The sequence below is a fragment of the Dermacentor silvarum genome, chromosome 3 (assembly GCF_013339745.2).
Source record: "Dermacentor silvarum isolate Dsil-2018 chromosome 3, BIME_Dsil_1.4, whole genome shotgun sequence".
Taxonomy (NCBI): Eukaryota; Metazoa; Arthropoda; class Arachnida; order Ixodida; family Ixodidae; genus Dermacentor; species Dermacentor silvarum.
The window spans coordinates 106,014,023-106,038,919 of NC_051156.1; the positions used below are offsets into that span (position 1 = coordinate 106,014,023).

The window sequence follows — 24,897 nt, forward strand, 5'->3', positions numbered from 1 at the left end:
GGCCGGGCGAAACTCGGAGACAGCGGCGGCCCCGAAACCCGCTTCGGGTGGTTCGGCCACTTTCTCCGAGGGCGCCACGTACGCCTATATAAGACCCGTGGCTTCGTGAGAGTCCGTACGGGGCGGCCGACGCTTGCGGACCATGTGACCCGTCCCAGCAGTGATCCTGCAGGTGCGGTCGACCCGCCCCAATAAACTCTGACGGCGTGGCTGGTCTAGGCTTTTGGAACGTACGCATATTATACCGAAGTAATTCCCAGCGTTCTCTGATTGATTACCGCCGAGACGTGCGCGGTTTGCTCAAAACGCGAATCGTTTCTCAGTTTCCTTTCCTCAGTTTCCGTATTATGCAACTCGTTGTGCGTCACGAACTGTATAGAGCGCCGCGTGCATTGTGAATTATAGCATCTATAACACGTTCGCAAATGACAAGTCGGCCAGAAACGTTCTATAAATAGTTGCACACACACGCGGTGCATAACTTTCGGTGGTTTGTGCACGGACGTGAGCTAGTTTTTCCGAGGCGGTCATTTATCGTCTTCGGCCTCGACCGGAGCGTTACGCGACTGAGAGCGATTCCGTTTCACTGGTGTAAAGCTTCGGGCTACGCTTCCGCAAATTTAGTGCGCTACTTGTGCCGCTGCAGCACCCTAGACATAACACACCTAGCGGCATCGGAACGCATTCCTGCATGTTTAATGCCTCGATGCGTTTCTGAACGTTTTACTGTACTGCGAAGGCTGTTGTTTTTTGGCAAAAAAAAAAAAACAATGCCGTACATTTTTTCCCCCTTTAACGTAAGCGAATGTGTTTAACGAAAAAAGAATTGAAAAATTGTGCTGCAAGATAGGGTTATATATACGGCTTTCGGTCGTCAGACCTATGTTGGCTGAACACTTTAGGTCTTATTGTATGTGATGCCATGATTTCTTACTCATGCATTTTTATTTCAATAGCCAGGCTAACGTTAGCTGGGACACTCTATATAAGGGATAGTGCTATATGAGACGTCGTTGTTTAATACTGCTTACGCCCCCATTAAAAAAAAAGAAGAAAAAAAAACCCAGCGACAACAATGAACATACCTTAAAATGCAAAAACGGAAATAAAGAAAACGAATGAAGAAATTAAAGAGAGAAAAAAAAGGCAAGGAAAAACGCAAAAGCATTGGCCAATAGGCCCTTGCGTTTCCTTAAATGATATGCAGTGCATGGGTACTCATTATGGAATGGCATTATACGGGTTCAGCTGGTAGAGATCGGCTCACTTTGAACGCGCCGCCGCTAAATAAAGGCGTCCCCGACTTTCGCTTCACTGCTCTGCTAATTTCGTACACAGCCTTCATCTATTGCAGCTTGGAATGAACGCTACAATTATTTCTACGGAGTAATTACCGAAGTTCCCATTACGTGATCGAGCTCAACGATGATTGAAAATAAGGGGAAGGAGGGATAGTTGCATCTGTAGTCTACTATAGTAGCAAACTCACTTAGGCACCTATAGACACGAATTGATTACTTGGTAACTCACCAAAATAGGCTAATGAAGCACTACAATAGCAAGCACGCACGGTTATGCTCTGTTAGTCGTCGGTGCCGCATTTAGTGGCCATTTTCTAGCGAGAAATGCGGGCCTTGCGCAGCATTCGCAGTGTAGCTATCGTGGTGCTGGAGATGACAAGGTAAATAAGGATGCGAGTAGATTTAGTAACGCTAGAGCATCCTGCTCATACTTCTAGAGATATAGCACATCCTTTGTCACAAATATACGGGCCTACCCTGCGCCTTCACCATATATGCGCCGTTCGACTGTGTGCGTGCACGGCGCGGTTAACGTGGTGTTACTTTCACTCCAGACCTGTGGATGGTGAGTACGAAAGGTCTTTTCAATCCCCGGGGCGTTGAAACTTATGACACACCCCGTAAACGCCTTTAAAAAGGCTGTAGTCAGTCTGGCCGTTGCAGGCAACGTGTAGCCCGCATATACTATTCTCAAAGAAATGTGCATATTCGATCATTGTCATCTCTACACGCACACGGACGCTTCAAAAGAAGTAAATTACGCTGACGTAAGCGTTGTTTGCCGCCTTAACCATCGTGCCCGTGAAGAATACCAGACTGCACCAATGTTACGCGGATGTTGATCGTCTATATAGCTACCATGGGGGCTTCCAGAGAGACGTCGGCGCTTCGCGAGTGCTACAGCGCAATCGGGAGCACGTGGGGGCGGAAAAATACGTTTCAGTCGTCGGTGTTCCTGTCACGTAATCCCCTTTTCTGAAAGTGCCCATCAGTCTGAGGCTGCATTCGGGGACATTTATTTACATTTTGCTTAAATCGTCGTCATCATAATCGTCATCAGTTATTGTCCCTTAAATGTCCCTTGCGGGGAATTAGATTGTTGCCTTCGTCCTTGGCCGGCAAAAATTCGTGGCCTTGTTATCGCCAGAATAGCCCACTCAGAAGTATGGACGATAAGACATGATTAGAATCGGAGGGAATAAAAAAAGCCAATTCGTAGGGTAAAAAAGAATCGCGAAAAGAATAGCGAATCATTCCAACATGCAGCCGCATGATTTTTTACTGTTGACGATATTAGCTAGCACACCACCCCGACGCCGCTAACCCCACCCTGCTTCCTTTTCTCTCTCTCTCTCTCTTTTTTAAAATCTCTGCTGCTCCTACTGTCACGACTGTTTCTACGATATTTTCGACACAGCCACTATACCGGTGTCCCTATTCCTACCGCGTTGGGAGCCTCTATAGCAACGCGCGTTTAGACCGGTCGTTGGCCGAATAAAAATCTCTCTCGTTGTCTCGCCTATTTTCCACGCCTGAAAAGTGCGCGACTGCGCAAACATATAACACGGGCTCTCTGCGGCGGTATTTCACGCCCCGCGACTCGCCCACCCGAATCGATCGACCGTAAGCAGTCACGCAACCGATTTGAGCCACATTTCTTTAGCCCAGCTATGCGTAGCCCACGCACGGCGATGCGGAAGGGTTACGCCGGTATTCCCTAAATAGAACGACCGACCGGCTAATTGCAAGGCAGTATCGTGCCTGGGTTGTTAAATGTGCCACCTGTTTTTCAAAGAACGTTCGCACGTTTCGAGGCAACGGGCCGCGTCTTTTCAACGCGGCCGCCTGGATTTAGAGTAATGGGATGGGCGTCCGTGACCGGAAGGACAGGCGTACTGACGGGGAAGCTCCTATACGAAGACGAATGGCCTCAATGACCGCATGCTCGGACAGATGTCAGGCGACACGTTAGAGCAGCGGTGTCAAGCAGCGCATCCACTTCTTTTCCTCCTTTGTCGTGCCAGAAAGTATTATCTGCAGCCACGATGCAGCACTCCTTCGAGCAGTGTCTAGATCGTTAAAGGTACACTAAAAAAATAATGATGTGAGCTGCTTTAGTAAATAAATCAACTTTCCTACAACACACACACAAAAAGAAGGTCACTCTTACCATGAGGGGAGACTTGCTAAGCAAGAAAAAACGTGAGCTCGTATACGACTAAACTAATTCAGCGTTTCTCTTTAGTGTCCCTTTAACCCCTTCAAGTTCACGTCCGAGTGCTGGTCCTGTGGGAAAACTTTTTGTGAACCCAAGTTGTTTTGGGACCGTGTATACTAAGGAGACTTTTTCATTCGAGTTTCTTCATTTCCCATCATTCATCCAAGGCGATAGCGGGACATGGCCTCGTGCGAGCGAATCCAGAAGCGCAAAAATAATGAAAATTGGGAATAATCGGTACAACATGTGGTAGAATACACGGTAGACAATAGAATTTTAAGAAGACGTGCGCTAGTAGTACTGCATTAATTTCTTTTCCTATAAAGACGGGTGATAATACACGCTGTAGGACAACGGCCACATACTCTCAATTGCCATTTCAAGTTTACTTTAGAAATACAGCTGTATTCTAATCCCTCTGCGCGTCGTGGGCGAGGTGGCGTTGTGGCTAACGTACGGAACAAGAATAGAAAGAAGTATGGTGGTTACACTTTCTGTTTTTTTTTTTTTATGCTGAGTCGGACGTTTTCCGTTTTGTAAACGCGAAAGTGATTCAGCGTATCGCCCTTACTACAAGTGAGCTTCAGCGCCAAGGGCAGCGTGCTCACTTGAGGATCTCCAAATATTGCGATAAATCTCTGACTGAAGACGTGCTTAATTTGAAGTTGCAGAAAACAAGTACAAGCGCATGCTAGCATAAATGTACGAGCGCATACAGTTAGTCACTCGTGTGCGACATCACACTCGACTGTTTCTTTTATTATTACTATATTTCCTTTTCGCGAGCACCCTGTGATGTCACTTAGAGGTAAACATCTCCAGAATTAGATTCGATCTTTCCGACAGCCATCGCTCATTCTTAAGCGCAAACGAATGTCACTGCCCCTAGACGAATATTAATGTCTTCATTGCGTGCTGCGTTAACGGATGAACTCATCTGCATACAACATTCTCCTATTGATAGGCATTCCCATCACCCTATGCATTTGCCACACAACAATAAGAAATGTGTTAAAGAAAAAAAAATAACATCCAACGCATCTTGCAAGTTGAACCACTGCGTCATTGGCGCCACAAATTCACTTGTTTTCAGCTAAGTTGGAGCGCTCGATACGAGCTCGCGCCCTCCGTACCCGCTGATGCACGACACGATACCAGACACGCGCCTGCGCGAAGCTCAACCCTGACTACCGGTTTTCTGCCGCTGCATATACGACAGATTCGGGAGAGAGGCGAGGAATGTGCGTAAAAAAGAAAAAAAGAAGAAGAAAAGTGCAAGGGCAAACACGGACAGGAAAAGCAGATAAAGAGAAACAAAAAGCCGTAAGCCTGAAAAAGTCTGACATGCACTCAAATCGAGGCGCGCCCTTTTGGAAGAGGCAAGAGCAAGAAAACCGAAAGCCGGCGAAATGCGCCGGCCGGCGCCACGCGATGGAATTTCTTGCGTTTATTTCTCGTCCAGCCCGATACGTTCAAGGGCGACTGATCGGGACCGCACCCATGGTCAAGAGAGAGAGAGAGAGAGAGAGATGGGAGGAAGGAAAGGCAGGGGAGGTTAACCGGACTTTGTTCAGTTTGCTACCCTACACGTGAGGACGGGGATGGGGGAGCGAAAGATGTGCTTTATACGTACGTTGGTCGATTTCGCTTGACAGTGGCCTGATAGCATGGAAGCTCCACTACAGCTGTACCACGTGACTTATAGTCTTATATGAAAATTGTTACGGCATAGTCTATGGAAACCAACATGAAACAGCACCAGTGGGTGCGTCGCGCCTCAGCTCTTTTCAGTTCAATCAGCGCACACTACGAAAATACAGCGGCGAACATGGCGCAGACCATTTCGTGTTTTGTGAGAGGTTGATAGCTATAGCTAGGAAACTTTTCACAAACCGCAAATCTTCTGACAAAGCGCGATGCCCAAATAGTCTATGAGATTGTATGAACGGCCGTAAGCACAGACGCGAGTCGGCAGTTTATATTCACACTGCTGGGATTACAGCCTCGAGCTATGTGTGTTCTTTCGATTGTTCCAAGCAGGCACCTATGGCAGGGGTTGTTCCGCTTTTATTTCTTTCGACTAGATAATCACGCGTGTTCGCAAAACTGCCTTGCTCATAACGGCCGCACCAAGTAGGCTTCCGTTTTTAAAGGCTTGTGCTGCGAGGAAATACCCACATTAACGGAGCGTGCAGCGATTCCATAGTTAGCGTTTAATTGCATAACGGCTGTAAGATCATATTGGGACAAGCCGAGTGGCGCCTGTAGAGTCGACCTGATTGCAATCGCGTAATAGTGGTGCATAATCAATGGTCCTGTCAAGCGTGTCGTGCGTAAATGCTGTCTGAAGAGCGGTCGACGTCACCCGTTGTTGTCTGCATGTTGGCACTGCAAAAGGCAGTAAAAATTTTACGTGTCGCAATGGCTGGTAAGTTCACTGTGACTTCGTGCAGACATTTGCGCCGGGAGACTATGCATGTGTTGGCAAATAACAGCGCTGCTCAAGTGCCTTTAAATGTTTGCACGTGCATTTTTGTTCAGCACTCAACGACGGAAATGCGAAAAGGGGATTGCGTGGTTTTTCCATAACCTTGCTAAAAGCAAAGGACGCGAAGATGTGTGACCAGCACTCATGCGTCCCGAACAACGCTTGGGGAATGCGGGATTCACACATAACATTTGGTAGAATGTCTTCGTACGCTTTGCATTTCGCTAGGCGGCGCAAAAAAAAAAAAAAAAAAAAAAACGCACTCCACTTTCGCATTTCAGTTGTTGAATGCTGCATGAAAGTGTGCGTATATTTCACAGTCGTGTACTGGCCCATATATGTACTGCAGACAGGACGGTCGTTTACGTTGCGTCGCGAGTGATGGAGAAAAAATCGTCTCCAATACTCGTTTCCATGACACTATGCATTTATAGGATTTTCCTGCGTTTCCCCCTCTCCCCGGTCACGGCAGCCAAGTGGGCATTAGCTGTGGTCAACCTACCTGTCCTTCCGTTGTCTTAACTCTCGCTCTCTGTCTTCCTTCATTTTAGGTTAAATATAAAAGAAAATACATGTGCGTTGTTTTTAAGACACCGACGACGTTTTTCTTGAAGAGAATCAATGGCTGAGCCGACATAATTGTAGGGCCTGAACGAATGGTCTTCTCTAGGTTATCCTTCTGAAAAACAGAAAAAAAAAAGAATGCGTGACTTTATAAGGCTTGAAGCGAAGAGATGCAGTATCTTCAACCGAAACTCCGGTTTCTTGATGCTTTCGTGTTTGTTCACGACAACAATACAAACTCGTTATTTAGTGAGTCCTTTATGAGACTCGCTACATTCTTCCTCCCTCGAGAAAAATGCACTGCTGCTGTGAAAATGACTTCTATGACGCTTACAGACTGGCGTCAGGCGGCAATATAGTTCCGTTCGTGGCGAGTGAGCACACTACTCGCGGATAACTTTCTGTGGCTATGAGGGAAAAGCTGCGGAGGCAAAGCGCGCACAAGTGAGAGCGCTTCTGAAAAGAGTCCCACGTTTTAGTTTGCTTTAGGTTGGGGAAGAGAAAACATAAACACCTTATTAGCAACATGTAAATAAGACAGCACACACCGCTGATTGTAAAAGTTTACTTATTTTGCGGCTTTTCCCTTCCGCGTCTCGGCAAACACGAAACCATCGCACGTGGAAGCTGCGTCGATTCAGCGTCTGTTCCGAGCAACGAAAAGCACTGTCAAACGCTGCCGGACTAGTTGGCGCGGTAACACATGTGCAGCAGCCGCGCACCCGTAACTTTCCCTTCATAGCCGCGGAAAGTTGTCCGCGAGTATACTGCAAGGCGACCTGGAAGAGCAAGTAGCTGGTATAGTTTAAAGAAAACTGCAGACGTGACTGCACGTACTCAAGACGTAGTAAACGAATTTAGGTTAGGGCAAGCTGGTATCGCGCCAGAAAGCCCGGAATCACCGACGCTCGAGGCACGCCCGTCCGACCTTGCTCGGCACGCCGTGATCGCAATCGTCTTTCCGTCGGGGCGACCTTCTGTGTAACCTACACATCGAGGCAGGGGCAAAATCTCTCTCTGGAGCTTTCAGGAATCTTTTTTTTTCTTCGAGGCACGCGCCGAGAACCCTCTGCTTCTCGCTGATCGAAACGACGACGAAAAAAATAACCGCGAGCGATCTGTTGAATAACGGTAATAATAGCCTGTTTTCGACTAGTGATTCCTTGGAATCAAGTTTACCCGGCTGCCTTTCCTGGCCTTGTCCGCTACAATGTCCGGGACGGCTGTAAGGGCAAAAAGAAAAAAAAAATATTATTTTGAGTTTTCTCCAAGATGGATCTGTCTGTTGGCGCATTCTATTGTACGTGGAAACTAGAAGATACGAATGAATATATATATATATATATATATATATATATATATATATATATATATAAGAAGTTTGCGAGATAGAACAAGCATAAAAAAACGGTGACAAACGAGATTTCCGGTGTTCCGGACAGGAGTGAAATGAAATAATCGTGTCTACGGATTATTTTTGGAGCTAGCCGATGCCGATCTATATAGTTATAGCGAATACAAGGGTTTAAAGCAATGTTAGCAAATGAAGTAATAACATCAGCAACAACCGCACTACTAATCATAACAACAGCAATAATCAATCAATCAATCAATCAATCAATCATTAATTTATTTACCATTCCCAGGAACAACCATGAGGTGTGAGTGCCGGCGCATGCATAAAATAAAGTAAAATGCTAATAATCGCATGCTACATTTTTGGCTTCAGCAGCCTATGACCTTTCTCACTCTTTCACGCCTCTTCCACATTTGTATTTCTTTGTATCTCTTCTCCTTAGATTTACGGCATTTATCTTCGTTCGCTCTTTTCTTTTTATTTTCTTAGTTTTTTCTTTCTTTCCCTTTTATTTTTTATTTTTTTACTCCCTGACGCTCTGCTGTAAAACTCCAACAAAGCGCCAGTCTGTCAGATTCGTGGTTGCGCAAACAGCGCGCAAACTATTCAGCCCGCGCCAAATTGTTAGCAGGGCGAGAACTGACTTACCGCTCTTTCCTGTTTTGGCGCTGTTTCGCATGGTACCATGTCTTACGAACTCCTTAAAGTTTCCGTCTTTGCAAAGAGAGTAATCTTTCCACTCAGGCTTCGCAACTCTGGCTACGCCACCTAACACTACTTTGTTGGGTGAAGCACACTTTCAGTGTATGCGTTGTTTAGCAAGGTTTCTTTTATCCGTTACTTTACGCTTATAATTCGAGAAAATGAAATATGAGACTGGTTGCTCTAGAGTTGGACGAAAACGTACACTTGTAACATAGGTCAACAACGATATATATGTAATATTTCAGAGCATCAAACACCATAATCTACCAAATATGTTTGCTGAATTTGGGACCGCTGAGGGCAATACCACCCTCCACAAAAATAAAATGACAAGCATCCAAACCCTGTTGCTGGTCAGTAAACTGAGGGACTGTCTTGGAGTACATGTCATTCCTGGGATCGAGCCAGCGTAAATTACGATAAGAGTGAACGCAGTTCTTTGGCGCCATGGACAGCGCACCTTTGCTGCGGTGAACGTTCAAAAGCTTCCATGCTCTGCCAAATTGTACTTAACATACTTTACACGAAACCACGATTTATTTATTTATTATTTGATTTGATTTAACTTTTGATGCAAATAGGCTCCATGAGAAAAGCGGTATTGGCGAGCTCTGGATTAATATTTGACCAGCTGGAAATCTTAACGTAGACGCAGTCGTCCTTTCGCGAGCAATTCAGTACTTCAAACATACAGCGAAGCAGCCCACCGCCCACGACACAACCCGCTTTAGTGTACGCAACGGTGTAAAGAATTAGAAAAATGAAAGAGGACCGCTCGCACTCTTCGATGAGCACTTGCCCAATATATTTACTATTATATACGATATATTTACTATTAGTCAGTCATGGCAATGTCATCATTCACAAACTCAGATATGACACTTTCATGACCTGGGACCGTATTCTGAAACGATCCACTTCGGCGATACTATCACCTTGGCCAACGGCGCGCGCTGATTGGCAGATTTAGCAAAATTTGATGAGCTGATTGGCTGGTTGAGCACGACGTCGTCCAATTTTGCTCAACCAGCCAATCAATGTGCGCCTGGCGGTGATAGTGTCGCCGAGGCGATACTATCACCGATGTGGACCGCTTCAGAATACGGCCTCTGGAAATGAAAAAAGAACGGAATAAGCACGCGTCGTAGGGCAGCTAGCGGCATCTCGCGTCAGAGACGGGAACCCGGAAAAAGTGCGTCGGCAGCGCCGTCGTTCGGCGTCGGCGTACTTTCGTGCTTTCGTAATCGCCGTTCATATTTAACCGGTATGGTTTCTGCACCGCGGGAGCAGGCCTGTTGAGTCAGTGGCGGTGTATGCGCCTTGTGAGACCGTTGCGATGCCAGCCCCAATTAGCCAACGATGTCCATTAATGTACGCGATTGATCCAGGCGGTTACGCCACTCTTGCAGTGCTCACAGGACGCTAGTCTCAGAATGTGCACATAGAAAATACGCTGCGTAGATGCATTCACTTTCCATCGATATGTATCTGGACACTTAAATGTCCTATATAGTTAGAAAAAAGGTATCTGTAACATTACTTTGGGTGGTTGTTTCTACTTGCTGATAACACATTTTGCGCATAGAATAGCACAAAAAAGAAAGAAAGAAAAGAAACAACAACAAAACACTCGAGGTTACAATAATGACACAGACCTTCCCGATCTATCACCATGGTTCACCGTGTGATGACCGCTTTCATGCGTTCTTTTAATTAATTAAGCATCTATTCTGATGGTGAATTATCAGCTTTTTGTTACTTCTCAGAATTTTTGTAGGCGTAGGCAACGCTTTGAGAAATTTGAAGCGTTCTGCTGTTTACTTCTGCAAAACGCACGTGTTCTAACCAGGTCACTCTGGCCTTCACAAAGAATGGCTATAAATAGCGACAGAGATATCCTGCGTAACGTCCAGTGCGGCATGTACAGTGACTCCTGGCTCCTGGAGCATTTTGTGAGCAGCGTACTCAACGGCCATGGAGTGTAGTACTTGCATTCTAAATGTTAGTATTATTGTGTGATGTTGTGTTGATCATGAAACAGTAGAGCACGCCGACCGCACATATTGAAAACAGCCATTTATCACCTTTTCGTTTACTTTATTAAGAATAAACATCTGAGTGCACTTAATATGGCTAGCTGATGTTACAGAGCGGTGCCTATACATTGACGGAATGAGCATGTACATGCCTAAGAACTAAACACATATCCAGTCAATGTGATGTCAGCAGCACTAAAATGCGTTATTTCAGACACAGCAGGTAAATAGGATGTTAGCTGGACATTTTTAAACATATAAAAAATCATATTAATTTCAATGTTCAAAGGGTGTTCATAGGATGCTAATGGTTGACTGGAATTTCGCGAGTGCCAATCGTGATAAGCAGTCACGTTGCGTGCTTTCTGACAGCTGGAACAGATAAAATACACACATCGTGGTGGAGCAGTTGTCAAACCTGTAAAAGCTATTTAATTTCAGAAAGAATACAACAATACTCCTGCGTGAGGTAAAGAGTAAAGACTGAACGCCCGACAAACTCTTTAGTCCCCTGACATATGCTATAAAGCTTGGAGAGTGGACAGTACAGTGAAGAAAAATGAAAAAAAAAATAGCAAACATTATGCCACAGATATATTACATCATCAATTCTATACAGTGGACAAGACATATGTTAGCTCACAAGCAACGCCATAGTGGACAGTTCCCGCTCAATAAGAGTCTCGGTGTCAAGTTCAGACCGGCACACTGGTCCGCTGGCACTCCTGGTCCTCTGTGCAGTACCTAGAGAGTCCCCCTGGCTGAATCTGACACGATATCCCACTCACTCTGTTGAGCCACAGTTTAAGGATCTGTCGAATATGTTCACAGAAATGTACAGTGATAACAATCTAATTCGTCACATTTTATTTGTCACAACAATACCGCTCCAAACATTTCCTCCAGGAACTGTTCTTAACATGCCCGTCTTCCCCGTTGTGTTTCGCAGATTGTGGCATCGTGGCTGCTGGCTGTGTCGGCGACGCTGTGCGCCGCGCAGCAGCAGTACCTCCAGGGTCCACCGCCCCTCAACGGCGGCTACAAGGGATTCCAGCCGTACGGCTCGGGACTCGCCGGCGGTGGCGCTCCAGCACAGGGTGGAGCCGGATCCGGCACGATTCCTCGCGGCTATCAGCTGCCCCAGGGCTACGTGCCGCAGCAGGTGATCCCGCCCACGCAACCGCGGCAGCCTTTCGTCTCGCAGGGATTCCAGCCGCAGGGACCACCACCCTCAGCGTCGGCTGGTGTTGTGAGTACATACCCTACTACACGATTCAAGTTACCTGTGCCTAATAATAATAAAAGTAGAGCACTAAGTCATTGTATGCAACATTATGCTAGAACAGACCTAGAAAAGCCACCGTGCTTGTTTCTTTTATTGCGATAGCAATTATATGGACACTCAAAAGCAGATTTCTGCCGTCGGCGTCGCCGTCGCCGTCGCCGTGAGGTTCCGTATGACGTCAATGGAGATGAAATCGTCACCTCGCGCCGAACGCTGTATGTGCGAGTGAAAGGGCGCGAGGGGCGCGCGCTTTCACGGGTAGTGAACGCACGGCGGAGAACAAACGCGCGTTCAGCGCCGTGCTCCCTTAAGGGCTGCAGAAGTAGGCGTCTCTTTCCTCCTTTACAATCACCATATATGTAGAGCAAATGCGCCTTCTTCCGATGCGCGAGAGGCCGTGGGGGAGAGGGGGAGGGAAGGGAGGCGACGTTTAGCTGCGGAACCAAGTGCCTATTTATATCAGAGGCTCCGGCAACAGTCACCAACGCCGCACGCATTTTGAGCGAACGCGGGCAAAACGCCGATGGCGTCGACAACAGTTCTGCGTGTTGCCGGTGCTGCTGCATGTCCAAGTTTATACAGCTGATAAAGCTAATATCATTACTCCGTATAGCTCTCTACCAATTTGCTATCGCAATTGATGCTTCGCCTTTCAGGTGAAACTGCGACAACTTTTTTATTGACAATGAAAAGAAGATGCTGGCGAGTGAATGCGGCTCCTTCCGATAACGCCTAGCTTGTCTCGTCAACAGCAAGTGTTGTGCACACGCAGTGTTGTACACTTGCGCATGTTCGTTGCGTAGCGAAATGAGCTCGTGCTCGTCTTTACAATTGGTAACGTGCTTACGCACTAACCCCTGCTGATAGCTGGTGGGGACGCCGTACCGTTTGTAACAGTTAAACTGGGATCTCATCACGCTTATAAAAGCTGCAGTCAAGTGTGAACCGTTTATGCGTGCAGAAAGGGAACGTGACGTCGTAAAGGTTGTGTGCGTCGTGTGTTCCAAGTAAATTTTGCATGTTTCTTTATTTCCATGCAATAATTCCCTCGAAAGTATCCAGATTGCCTTGAATCTACGTCGGCCTTTCCGGCACTGAGCCATTTTTTTCGTAAAGCGTTATAAAAATTAAATTAAATCGAAACATGACGCTGCAATTGTTCAATCACCTTGGAATCCGTGGACATTATATACATGTTTCCTAGGATTTGGTATGAGTGTCTTTCAGAAGGTGCGGTGCGGCTTCTTTCACAATTCTGCTTCTGTGGATTAGTTATGGGTGCGAGCTTGCATCGTGGTATTTCACGTGGTATTTCAGCGCTTATTTAAAAGCAGTGCAATGTTTTACATTCAAAAACTGCTCGTCTTAGTACGCAACACGCAGCGCACAAGTAAATCACGGCACTTTCAAGTATGCGATTCCACAGAAACAGATGAAGCTTAGGGATTCACACAATCTCCATGCCAAATGCTTTTTGACATCCTGAACACTTATTTATTTGTAATTTCTCAAAATATAGTGGTATACGGTAGAAATTGCAGGCTGAACAAAAATAATTGTCGTCATACAGCCAACCTCAGGTCACAAATGAGGTTTGAGGAGGAAAACGAAAGGATACGCAGTGTAGTTCATAGCTAAAAGCATGCAATTTAGACGAAATAATGTACTGCGCATTATGACAACTCTGGCTTAACCACCACACTGTGGTGGTTGTGTGACGCGCGCAGGCATCACCGCCATGCAGGTTCTATTTGGTATTCTCACTATCCACATTGGGGGGAAGGGGGGTGGGGGGAACAGGGTTACAATGATTAAAGCCAGCGGCACAGCGCCAGCGTGGTCATATCTGTACAACTCAAGCCTTCCGAAATTATGTAATCGCCTTGGACAGTTAGAGGCGCAGTAGTCAGTACAGGTAAAAGTTAGAAATTAACACAGCCTGGTACGATGTCGTTTCAAAAACGTGTGTTTGTTTACATATGTCAATTACGTGTGAGGATTTTTAAATATGTTTTTATCACATGAGGCTGACACATGTCTATCGCACGGGCATGTCTATCTCACACAAGCTTCCTTGCCCATAGAAAAAATGGTTATTTTCATTCCATGAAAGCTGGCGTAGTATGCCCAATTCGTAATTGATTCGACGCCTCCAAATGGTCGTATTAGAGGTGCTCTGTGACCTTTAAACTTAGTCAAATTTTCATGAAAGGCGGGACGAATTCACCTATGCCGAATTACGTGAATATGATTTTGCTTTAGCTTACTATGATAGCGTGATCATGTTGCAATTTGAATTGCGCACTCAACATGAAGCATACCCCAAGAGCTAACCGATTATTTCCTCTTGCCTTTCGCAGAGCTACGTTCCGAGAGCAGCACCTCAGCCGCAATATCAGCCGCAGTACCGGCCGCCAGCACAGCTGCAGCAATACCGACCGGCACCACAGCAGCAGCAATACCAGCCACCACCCCAGCAGCAGCAATACCAGCCGCCACCACAGCAGCAGCAGTACCAGCCGCCACCACAGCAGCAGCCGCAGCCGCCACCACAGGCGCAGGCTCTGCAGCAGTCCCAGGCTCAATCCGCATCACAGTCGTCCAGCAGCTCCGCTAAAGCCGAGGAAGCGAAAGTAGCTGTGTTCAATGCCGCTCCCTTGCACTACGTAAGCATTGGCGCTAAGCTTGAGGGTGACTACAAGTTCGGTTACGACACTGGAAAGGGTACCGACAAGACCGGCAGCTTCCGCGAGGAGACCAGGCTTCCCGACGGTACGGTGAAGGGCTCCTACGGCTTCATCGACGCTTCCGGTCGACAGAGGATCATCAAGTACACGGCTGGCAAGGAGGGTTTCAAGGCCGAAGGTGACATCTACCAGGAAGGAGCGCCCAAGGACACAATCCCGCAGCACCTACAACAGACCGTGTCAGCCTCTTCGTCCGCACCGGCTCCGTCAGTCCCGGCTCCCGCTCCCGCTCCAGCTCCCGCTCCTGCTCCGGCCCCCGCGCTATCTAGTGAAAGCCCAGCTGCCAAGTACAGACCTCCAAGCTACTCCGAGGCCCCTCAGAGACCACCTGCTCAGTACAGGCCTCCGGCGTACCCTCAGTTCCAGCCGACTGCTCCTCCTTTCCAGCCTTCGCCCGGCCCTTCTCACGTGCCCGTGCTGCGCCTCGCACCAAACTTGCCCGTCGAGAACCTCGCCTTCCCAGACTTCTTCAAGCAGCACCTAACCGAGCAGAGGTCCGCAGCTGCTACGAGCCAGCCGGCGTCGGCTGCATCCCCATTCCAAGGAGGAGCCCCCCAGTCCGCGCCAAGGCAACCCCCTACCTTCGGCTACGTGCCATATGCTCCTCCCACTGTCCAGACAAGGGCAAGCCCCTACGGGCCGCAGTTTAACGCAAAATCTCCAGCGCCCCAACAGCCTGCCAGGCCCTTCGCAGGTCTTCAGCTTCCGGCGGCCACCTCTCAGCGACCAAGCTACCCAACGTTCGCCCAGCAGCAGGGCTACCCTCTGCCTCTTATTAGACCTGGAACTTACCCACCAGCCGGTGCAGCTAGGCCCAGCGGCGCGCCGTTCGCCACTGCTCCGACTTCGGCGTCTCCAGCGAAGCAGTACGTTCCTGCCCAGTACCTGCAACAGCAGCAGGCACAACCTAAGGTCAGCATCGCCAACGTTTTCGCCCAGGAATCCCAGAAAGCCGCCAACAAGCCGAACTTCGCCGACTTCCTCAAGCAGTTCATCCCGCGGCAGCCACCGCAGCAACAGTTTGCTCCACCTGGCGGTGCTTCTGGCGCCGCAACCACGCGACCGGGCTTCTCCCCATACGGACCACCCGCCACTGCCGCTCCAGCCTTGCAGAGGCCACCCGTCTACCTACCGCAGCAGGCAGCACAGCTGAAGGCCTCACCCAGCTACGGTCCTCCTCAAGGCGGCGGTGGTCAAGTCCCGCTCTACAATTCCTTTAGGCCTCCCGTGCAGCAGGCTCCTGCTTTCATTCCAAGAACAGGGCAGGCACCGCCTCAGCTGCCCACCTACCCACTGCAAGCAGCCGGAGGATACCCCCAGCAGGCACCGACGGGGTACGCAGGGGCTCCCCAGGGAGCACAGACGGGATTGGGTGGCACCGCGGTGCAGTCACTGAAGAAGGATGACGACGACGACAACGACGATGGCACGTATAAACCGGAGCTGTACGACCATGGTCTCTACGATCCCAAGAAGTACGAAGAACCCTACCTGAAGAAGAAGACCTCTTCTTCGTCGTCAGCCTCTCCAGGCAGCGGTGCCGCTGGTCAGCCACAGCAGTTCTACCAGCCCAGCGGTCAGGGGGCACCGGCGCAAGGGCAAGTTGAGGAAAAGGCGCTGCCTTTGTTTGACACAACTCTCCTGTCGTACAACATCGGCTCGGGCTAAGTGGTCACCGGCAGCTCCCATGACGGGCGTCCCGAAGGGCTCCCGCACCCATACCGTTCTATAGCTCTCATCATCCTCGGCATTCAACTCCATCGCCGTTTGCACTACGGGGACTCCGTCCTGTGCTCACGTTTTTATCGATCGAGTGCTTCGGCACGCGTGAAGCGAAGCGAGATTCTTGCGCTTGTCTAAGACAGCACCTGCCGTTTCACAAGGCTCGCCGGCGTCGCGTCCCCTGACAGTCACAGCTTGTACATCACACAGCAGGAGCGTCCATGTCACCGTCAGGCTCGAAACGTTTCTATCAACTGCAACGCTCTCTCGTTTGATTTGCCAAAGCTGGGCGTCTGTACAGATGCAACTCACCAGAGAGCAAACGTAATTGACGTCAGAATCGCTTAAACCCCTGAAACTATTGAAAAATGTTTACCCCTAGAAGTGTAAAGAAAGTGAACAAAGCTAATTAGCCAATGAGTGAGCTAATTTCTTGGTTGTTGCGCCACAGAATGGCGCCATACTGACTCGGCGAGGTTTCCGCGCATCTGAATATGTGCTCCACGCATTATGCCACCAAAAATGCACCTTTTTTACTCCTCGACCAGATTCCTGGCCGTCTGATATGGGCATTCTGATAAAAAATAAAAAAATAAAGACCTTGCCTTTTGAGGCACAGTTCGGCATTGACAAGCGTTTAACCGGTCATAAACCATTCAGGCATTACAGTGTTAGCTTGAAAAATACACAAAATTGTTGAGTCTATTATTACAAAGCTAGTGCTTCTGACGTCATGAAGAGAGCAGTCAACAAGCTTTTCTAGGCATTACAGGAATCCACCTTCCTTCTTTACCTCAATGTTTTCCGTCTTAGCGCTGTCTGAGAGCTCCCTTAATAGTATTCAGAGAGTAGATTTACAAAATAATATATTTAGTTTATTCTATGACATGCAGAAGAAAACTTACCAACCTAAATGTTTCCAGACCTAATTCACATGATTGATCTGAAGCCAAGCTTGCGTTTTCTACTTGCAAAGATACTAATCGCGTGCCAGTAGTCAGCGATTTGTTTTTGCAGCTCTCGAAGAAATTATCGACAAGTAGCAGCTTCATCATCTTCAGGCGAATAGATAGCTGCACCCTACATTCTTGTATATAGCATTGTTACTTCTCGTCAATTGATTATAGGCATATCTTGTTGATCATATTACGCGTATTCATATTCACGCGCGCACTAACCCTTTTCTTACCATGACAAGCTCATCATGTTGCATGTTAATGACCAATAGACAGGCTTCATATCTCTATATCAGAGTCTGTGCGCTCAGCTAAACTGCCAAACAGTCAGAGTTTTCGAGCTTACCTGAGCGCAGAGGCTTTCTAACGCTAACATCCTTTTTTTGTTGTTTTTATAACTGAGAATAAGTACTTTATGATCTGAATACTTCCTTGTCCTAACTCTTATACCAAACCTCCTTTTAACATTCCCACTTTGTCCCTACCTTTCTACTTACCATTGGCCTGAAAGCTGGCGTTCGGCGAGCTAATCAAGTTACTGCGCCATTTCCTGCGTCAAAACACCTCATAAATGAATCACACGCCACCTGATACCCCGTCCCAAAAATTTCCAATACGATAACGCATTTTTCACGCTGACCTTGGAATGTTCTCAAACAGTGCACAATGAAGTATTCACATATTTCCTGTTGTGTTTTACACGCAAATTTATGTGGAATAAAGTCAGAGAGTGAAAAGAGAACAAGCTTGAGTCTGTCTTACATGTGGTCTTGTTTTCTTTTCAGTTATCGACAGTTTTAGGAGAGCAGAACACACAGGACCGGGACACCCTGCATTTTCACTGACACAACAGGATCGAGAAAGCGAGTGCAGAGTAGTCCTGGGCACAAACGGCTTCTCCCATTAAGCGCACAAGATCCAAATCTGAAGACACGGAGGCGAAAAGGTGACAGGGAAACACATTCCACAGAAAACGCTTCTCTCAGATCACCCAGCGGAACCACAGTCACCATGGATGAACGTCGTAACCCGGACTCCACGTCATATATCCGACGTTACGCGCACCGTGTACATGCCGATCTCGAAGGCCGTCTGATGTAGCGTTTTGGCTGAATGCAAATAACATCGATTACTTGAACAAAAACCATTAGCCGGCAGGCATGCCAGGGCTTTGCCTTGCTATGATTATTGTGAGTAAGTGTGTGCTTGTCGATAAGGGACAGCAATCCGAGATGATGAGATCAGTTTAGCCACAACAACGACCAAAATGAACGGTAACTAATGCCCAGAAGCTTTTTGCTTACAAAAATTGTATACTGATACAATGGTTCTCTGGAATGACATAAAGCTGATACGAGTGTACTGTTTAAGCAAGTGAAGTTTTCTTTATCGCAGTCACAGCCCCGGTATGCGTTAATCATGGAGGGAAAGCTAGCCATCAGATGGCCTTTGACGTCTACACGAGTGCTAATTACTTAATTTAGTTCGAGCGCTTGTTCACGTGCGCCCCGTGGCCACCCAAAAGCGACGATACGACATCCTCGGAAACTACCAGAAAGAAGACATGTGCGCAGAACGACGTAGATAAGATATTTACTTCTAACTATTCAAGACATGTTGTGCATGAATCGCCTCCCATTTTCTTGTTAGCCGTAACAAAAAGTATGCGTTAGTAAGAGCAAGTAATGATTTCATAGGTGTGCCTGTGATGACTAGGTTTGCTTTCAGCCACTCTGCCTTTCATAATGCTGATTTCAAATGTCTCTATAAGAATCAATTCTATAAACAGCTGAAAATCACGTGCCTTACGTCACTGTTACGCGGCTAACGACCGGGCTTGTAAGTTACAGCACATGGCGCCCCTTGTCAGAACCGGCGCTGCACTTGCTATCTACGCCTTTGTAATCATGCGCTGCCTTATCGTATCCTGAATTATTATCCATCGCAGCAGCACAGAGAAAAAGAGAGTGCAATCATTCGATTACTTCCTACGCTCTTCGGTTGGAATCTTCTAAAAGAAGGCGCGAAGTAGCCAGCGGCAGTGTATATGGTAATATTGTGGCGATCTCGCAAAGCTCTATCAAAGAACGAATGTGCAATCCGCTAGACAGCTACATCAAACATGAAGCGAGTTCCTGCTGCGATGCTGTTGAGGACAAGAACATAGCAAGAAATAGAGAATATAAAGAGAAGGAGAGAACAGGAAGCAAAGTATGCAGGAACGATGCGATAAAGTGCTACTTGCTTCCCACGTCAAGAAGCGAACAGGTATCATGCCATTTCCTGTTCCTTCAGGCACAATTTATGCCAGCCTGGCACGTCGGCCCTCCGGGCTATACGAGGCGAATACAATCAACCATTAATACGCCAGGGACGCGTGACTTTGCATTTCATGCGCCGCGCTCGCATGCCCAGCTTGTTTCGGAAGCGTATGTAAGTTGCGTCCACCACACTCCTCCGTCCGGCCGCTGTGTCGGTAGGGTGACGTACACGGCATGCGGGGATACGCCCTGTACGCTTTCTCGGTTCGGCGGCCGCGTACCCTACGGCCGTCTTAATTGGCAACCACCGTCATCACGGTTCATAATAGATGCTCAATTTCACGCGGCCTTAAAGCAAATAAAAAAAAGGGGGGGGGGGCAGCAAAATCATTGCCGGACGTTAAAGCGGAACGCCATTGAAATGCAGAGGCGTTACTACGTGCCAGGGTGCCTCGCGCAACGAGCGACTTTTCGGATCGTTCGAACGGCGGCGCTCCGGTCGTTCCGACTGAACGTGGGAACACCCTTGAGACAGGTCTAATACGCCGGCCGGCGCGAACGCTCTAGAAATGAACGCAATAAACTAAAGTGAGATCGGGATCGGAAAAAGAAAAGAAAAAGAAAGAAAAGCCGTTAGGCATTCACGAGTATGGCGTGCGGGCCACGCCTTTGTCCAGGCCTGGCCCCGGCACAATGGAAGGCACCGGTTCCACAGAGTCCTTGAAGGGCCGCATAACGGCGACGCTTCGAGCGCCATTCGGTCAGTGTCGGGCGATTGCGGCGCTACGGCCACTCTCGGTGAGGCCGTAAATGAAGAAAAAGTACCCCCACGAAAGAGTAGAAAGAAGCGATTGGGCGGCGTACTATCATTTTTCTTTATGCTTTCCTTTCTTCTGTGTTTATTTTTACATTTGCTTTCCGTTCGGCGGTGACCTTGTCATAGTAAGGAAGTGACCTGCTACGAAGGAAGCAGCAGAAGCACGAAGAAAGAAAAAGAAATTGCCTACAGCGGGACATGTTGGGATGTTCGAGTCACCCGTGCCGTGAAGAGGAAATGAAGTCGTCCTCGCCGGCTGAACGGTTCCTGCTTCAGCACCGAACAATCTTTGTCCGTGTGTATGTGCGTGCATGTGCATCATGTGTCTATCAATAACGCTGTTATTTAAATCTCGTTAGATTTTACTTGCTTGTTAAGCGTCGAGAATTATAGTATTATTTATGTTGTGTCTGTTCTGCTTGTTGCTAACACTGTCTTTCGAGAATGGAGTTAATGTTTTTAAGTTTACGCGGCGCTTATCAACACTTTACCGAGTCGTGTATCTAGCCCAGTTAGGTTAAGATCGTGGAACAAACCAATGGCGTAGTTCTATTACCTCTGATGAGCATATTATTATTCAGGCCTACTGTTTAGTCACAACGCGCCACTAATCCAACGCTATGAGATTATTCGCCTGAAGGTGAGGCGGCGAGCACATCTATCCGCTTCTGAAGCACTTAGTATAACAACGATAGAAATAAGTGCCTGCTGATTTGATTAAAAGCAATGATTAGCAGAGTTCAATATCAACGACAGCTCCGTTCACTGAACGCGTAAAACGAACCTAAAAGTGATTTTAGCAACCTTTTTTGTCAGCTTTTGCGCATAAACGTAGAAGAGATGGACTATGCCCGAGTTGCCCACGCAGGCTGCATAATTTGACTGAACACTTAGAACGACGCTTTGCTTGTAAAACATTGCTCAGAAGTACTATTTACAAGTCGAGTTTACATTCAATATTCACATGGAATTGCCTCTTGCTTCAGGCTAGCTTCGAGCGGAATGCATTTTACTTTCATGAAATTAGCATGAATTTATTTAATCCAGATTTCTGCTTTCTTGTTTTTTAAACTGCAATTAATTTTGCAGTACTGCCTGCCAGCGCTAAATAAGTGAAAACGTATCTGTATTATCACCATTTGCAGCTTTGTCGGCAAACCGAATCAAAGCATAGCCATAAGCAATTTCTTTAGTTGTCTACCTTCTATCATTGTGGTGTGTAGTTGTCTTCTTTTCTTTCAGCCTCGACGCTGAGCCTGTGCGTTATTCATATTCACTCATTGTGGGGGGCGGAGTGTATTTATTTCATGTAAATAAAGTCTTTCCTTTCCACACTTTTGTCTGACCAAGTCTGATTTTTTTCAAAGCAGATTAAGAACAAAGGGACACACAGCGTGCTCGTCTCTGCAGCAACTGGCGACCGTACCAGGTCGCTGCACCTGATTTCTCAAGAAAAGACATTAATTTATTTAACGCTCCTCATTTCTGCGTTGCAGCATAAACATCAAGAATGAAAATAATGACAATATTGGTGCCTGTGGTCATTACTACGTCATAAAAAGAAGGCTCGAGTGCAAGAAACAAGGTATTTACGTTGACAAGCACGCCTGCAGCTTTGTGCGTAATCAAAGTTCGCACTTTCGAGTTCATGTTCTACTCGCTCCGTGACCCACTTTTTGTACAAGTGGGGCCCAAGCCTTCATTCTGTCACTGGATCACACTCACTTCGTTCAATAAAAAAGCTGAAAAAGTCACAAAATAAACTACACTCGTGGACGTGCGTGCTGGGGCCAGAATGATGCACTTACCGACTACTCTGAAACTTTGGCAGGAAACACAAAAAGGAGAGAGCGGCGGTTTTCTCGAAAACTAAAAAAAAGTCATCCCCGCCATTTTCATCACGTCCTATTTCCGGGGGGTACAGGCGTAGCGAAAGGAAATAAAAGCTGACGAAAAATCACGAATGAAAGCAACACAAGATACATAAAAAAGCATACAAGCGTCTTCAAACGCACAGCCTTCGAAATCGGACGGCGGCGCACACATCACACGCCTCTCGATATCGCAGGTATTGTCAAATAATATCCACAAATCCCGTCAGAGTAACGGCAAAGGGTGGTAAATACAGACAGGTAAGTTGAGCTGAGATAGTTTTAGTTGGCCACATCTGCACGTGGGAAATAAAGATAGAGAGAGAGAAAGGGACAAAGAACTTAATTGTCGTCGTAAGGTCAAAGGGTGGGGCCCATAGTCAATGGAAAGGCAAAGATACACTAAACAAAAGACATTAAGGAAAGAAGGAAGGAAGGAAGGAAGGAAAATAAGAGGAAATAAGGAAATAATATACAATGGCAATGGTGTCCGTAATGATGCTGCTTATTATGACTCTGATTGTGACTACATTATGAAATCAGTCACAACGGTGAAGCTTTGCCTTGTCAATTAATTAATTGCTTTATTTATTCATTTGCAATACTGCCAGCAGCCTTTTGGCCGCCAAGGCAGGAGTTATGACGACGAAAGAAACAATGAAATACAGAAACACCAACACAATCAATACAAGGAACGATCAACACTTATTACCATATCACTTTCTCGGTAACAAAGCACGCCCAGCAATCACAGGAATGGAAGAACGGCCGCTAAAAAAAGATTCAGACGTTGTCAGGTTCACTATCTCATTCGGCAGCCCGTTCTACTCAGCAATGGTCCTTAGGAAAGAGGAGCCTTTAGTATGCATGCGTTCTACATTGGGGTAACACAATGGCCTTGTTGTGTTTTGTCCGGGTAGGCAGTGTCGTGATAAATAATAATTGAATGTATGCCTGGAAATCTAGATTTATCTGACTGTTAACGATGTTGAACATTATTTTGAGGCATTGCAACTTCCGCCGGGATTCGAGTGTGCAAAGATCGGACCGCTTATAAAGACCGGATACTGACACATGCCTACCATATTCATTCTAAACGAAACGAAGCGTCTTTTTCTGAATACGTTCGATGCGGTTAGTTTCTTTTTTGGTGTACGGATCCCAAACTACATCTGTGTACTCAAGTAATGGTCGTACGAGGGACGTGCATGCAACTAATTTTGTTTTGCTATTAAAATGTTTCAAGCGATGCCAGGGTCGTTTTAAAGCTGTAGAGACAATATTTTGATATGCGAGTTCCAACTTAATGTAGACTCAATTATTGTACCCAAGTATTTAAACTGGTGAACACGGGTGATTAGGTTATTGTTCACAATGTAAGCGTATATAGGGAAGCAAGTTTTTTTTTTTACGTGTTATTGTCATCTGGGTGCATTTAGCGAAATTCAAAGTCATCTCCACGTATAACACCAGTTAGTAATAGCCATTAGTAATAGCCAGGTAGTTGTTTAGTGCGGCTTGATCCTCGATTGACTCAATGCTGTGATAGAAAATGCAGTCGTCTGCAAAAAAGCGGCTGCTTACAGGGGAGTCGATGGCCAAGTCATTCGGATAAATAAGAAGGGGCCCAAGGACTGAGCCTTGAGGAACCCCGGAAAGCACTGGTGTTGTTTGAGACTTCGATTTGCTATTTGGACGTATTGATGGTGGTTAGAAAGATAAGAGTCAAGCCCCATAACAAGTTGGTTATTGTTTAAAAGGCTCTTAAGTTTTGTCAATAAATATGAATGGGACACGCGGGTGAAGGCCTTTTGGAAATTGCGAAAAAATACGTTGAATTGTCCTCCCTTGTCCAACGTTGCGTAAAATTCGTTCGTAATATGAATCAGCTGCGTCACCGTCGATAGCCCGTGCCGAAAACAATGTTGGCGGCTCGTGAAAAAGTTCTCCCTTTCCAAAAACGAGCTCACGTGTTTAAAAATGAAGTGCTCAATAGCCTTGGAGGCATTGCACAACAGAGAAATCGGCCTATATAATTTATCACAGAATGATTATCACCAGAATTGTGGATTGGTATAATCTTTGCTGTTTTCCAATCTTTAGGAACTTCACCTTTATCGAAACTTGCACTAAAATAATTAATTAATATTTCGCGCTCCATTTGGCATATCTCTAAAGAAAGCAGTTTGGAACATCGTCCGATCCGGATGGTTTCTTTGTGTCCAGGTGAAGAAGTGCTGAAAAAATGCCCTGTTCGATTATGACGAGGTCGGGTATATGTAACCTTTTGGCTCTAAATTCAGCAACAGTATCTGTTTTGCGCAGAAATACGCTGGAAAATTGGTCGTTAAAAGCTGACGCTATTATACATGTGTCTGTAACATCAGACTTGTTCAGACAAATTTTGCTCACATGGTCTTTTTATCTGTTATATGCCTTCAGAACTTTTGGGGATCACTAGTAAGGAAGTTATGTATTCGGTTGTTAAAAAACTGATACTCTGATAGTTTAATTTTTTTCTGTAATTCATCTCGAAGAACGTGCAAGTTGTACCTTTTCTGCGGACATG

At 46.7% G+C, this 24,897-nt stretch overlaps 1 protein-coding gene across 1 annotated transcript in view; it reads left to right on the top strand.

Moving 5' to 3' along the window:
* The window catches only part of LOC119445659 (adhesive plaque matrix protein), a 68,173-nt gene extending 50,058 nt beyond the window's left edge, over positions 1-18,115 (top strand). Inside the window, exons 2-3 of the mRNA XM_037709932.2 lie at positions 11,619-11,918; positions 14,315-18,115. Coding sequence (XP_037565860.1) covers positions 11,619-11,918; positions 14,315-16,369 — 2,355 coding nt within the window. The 3' untranslated portion in view covers positions 16,370-18,115. The remainder of the gene's footprint in view (positions 1-11,618; positions 11,919-14,314) is intronic.
* The last annotated feature ends 6,782 nt before the right edge of the window (positions 18,116-24,897 follow it).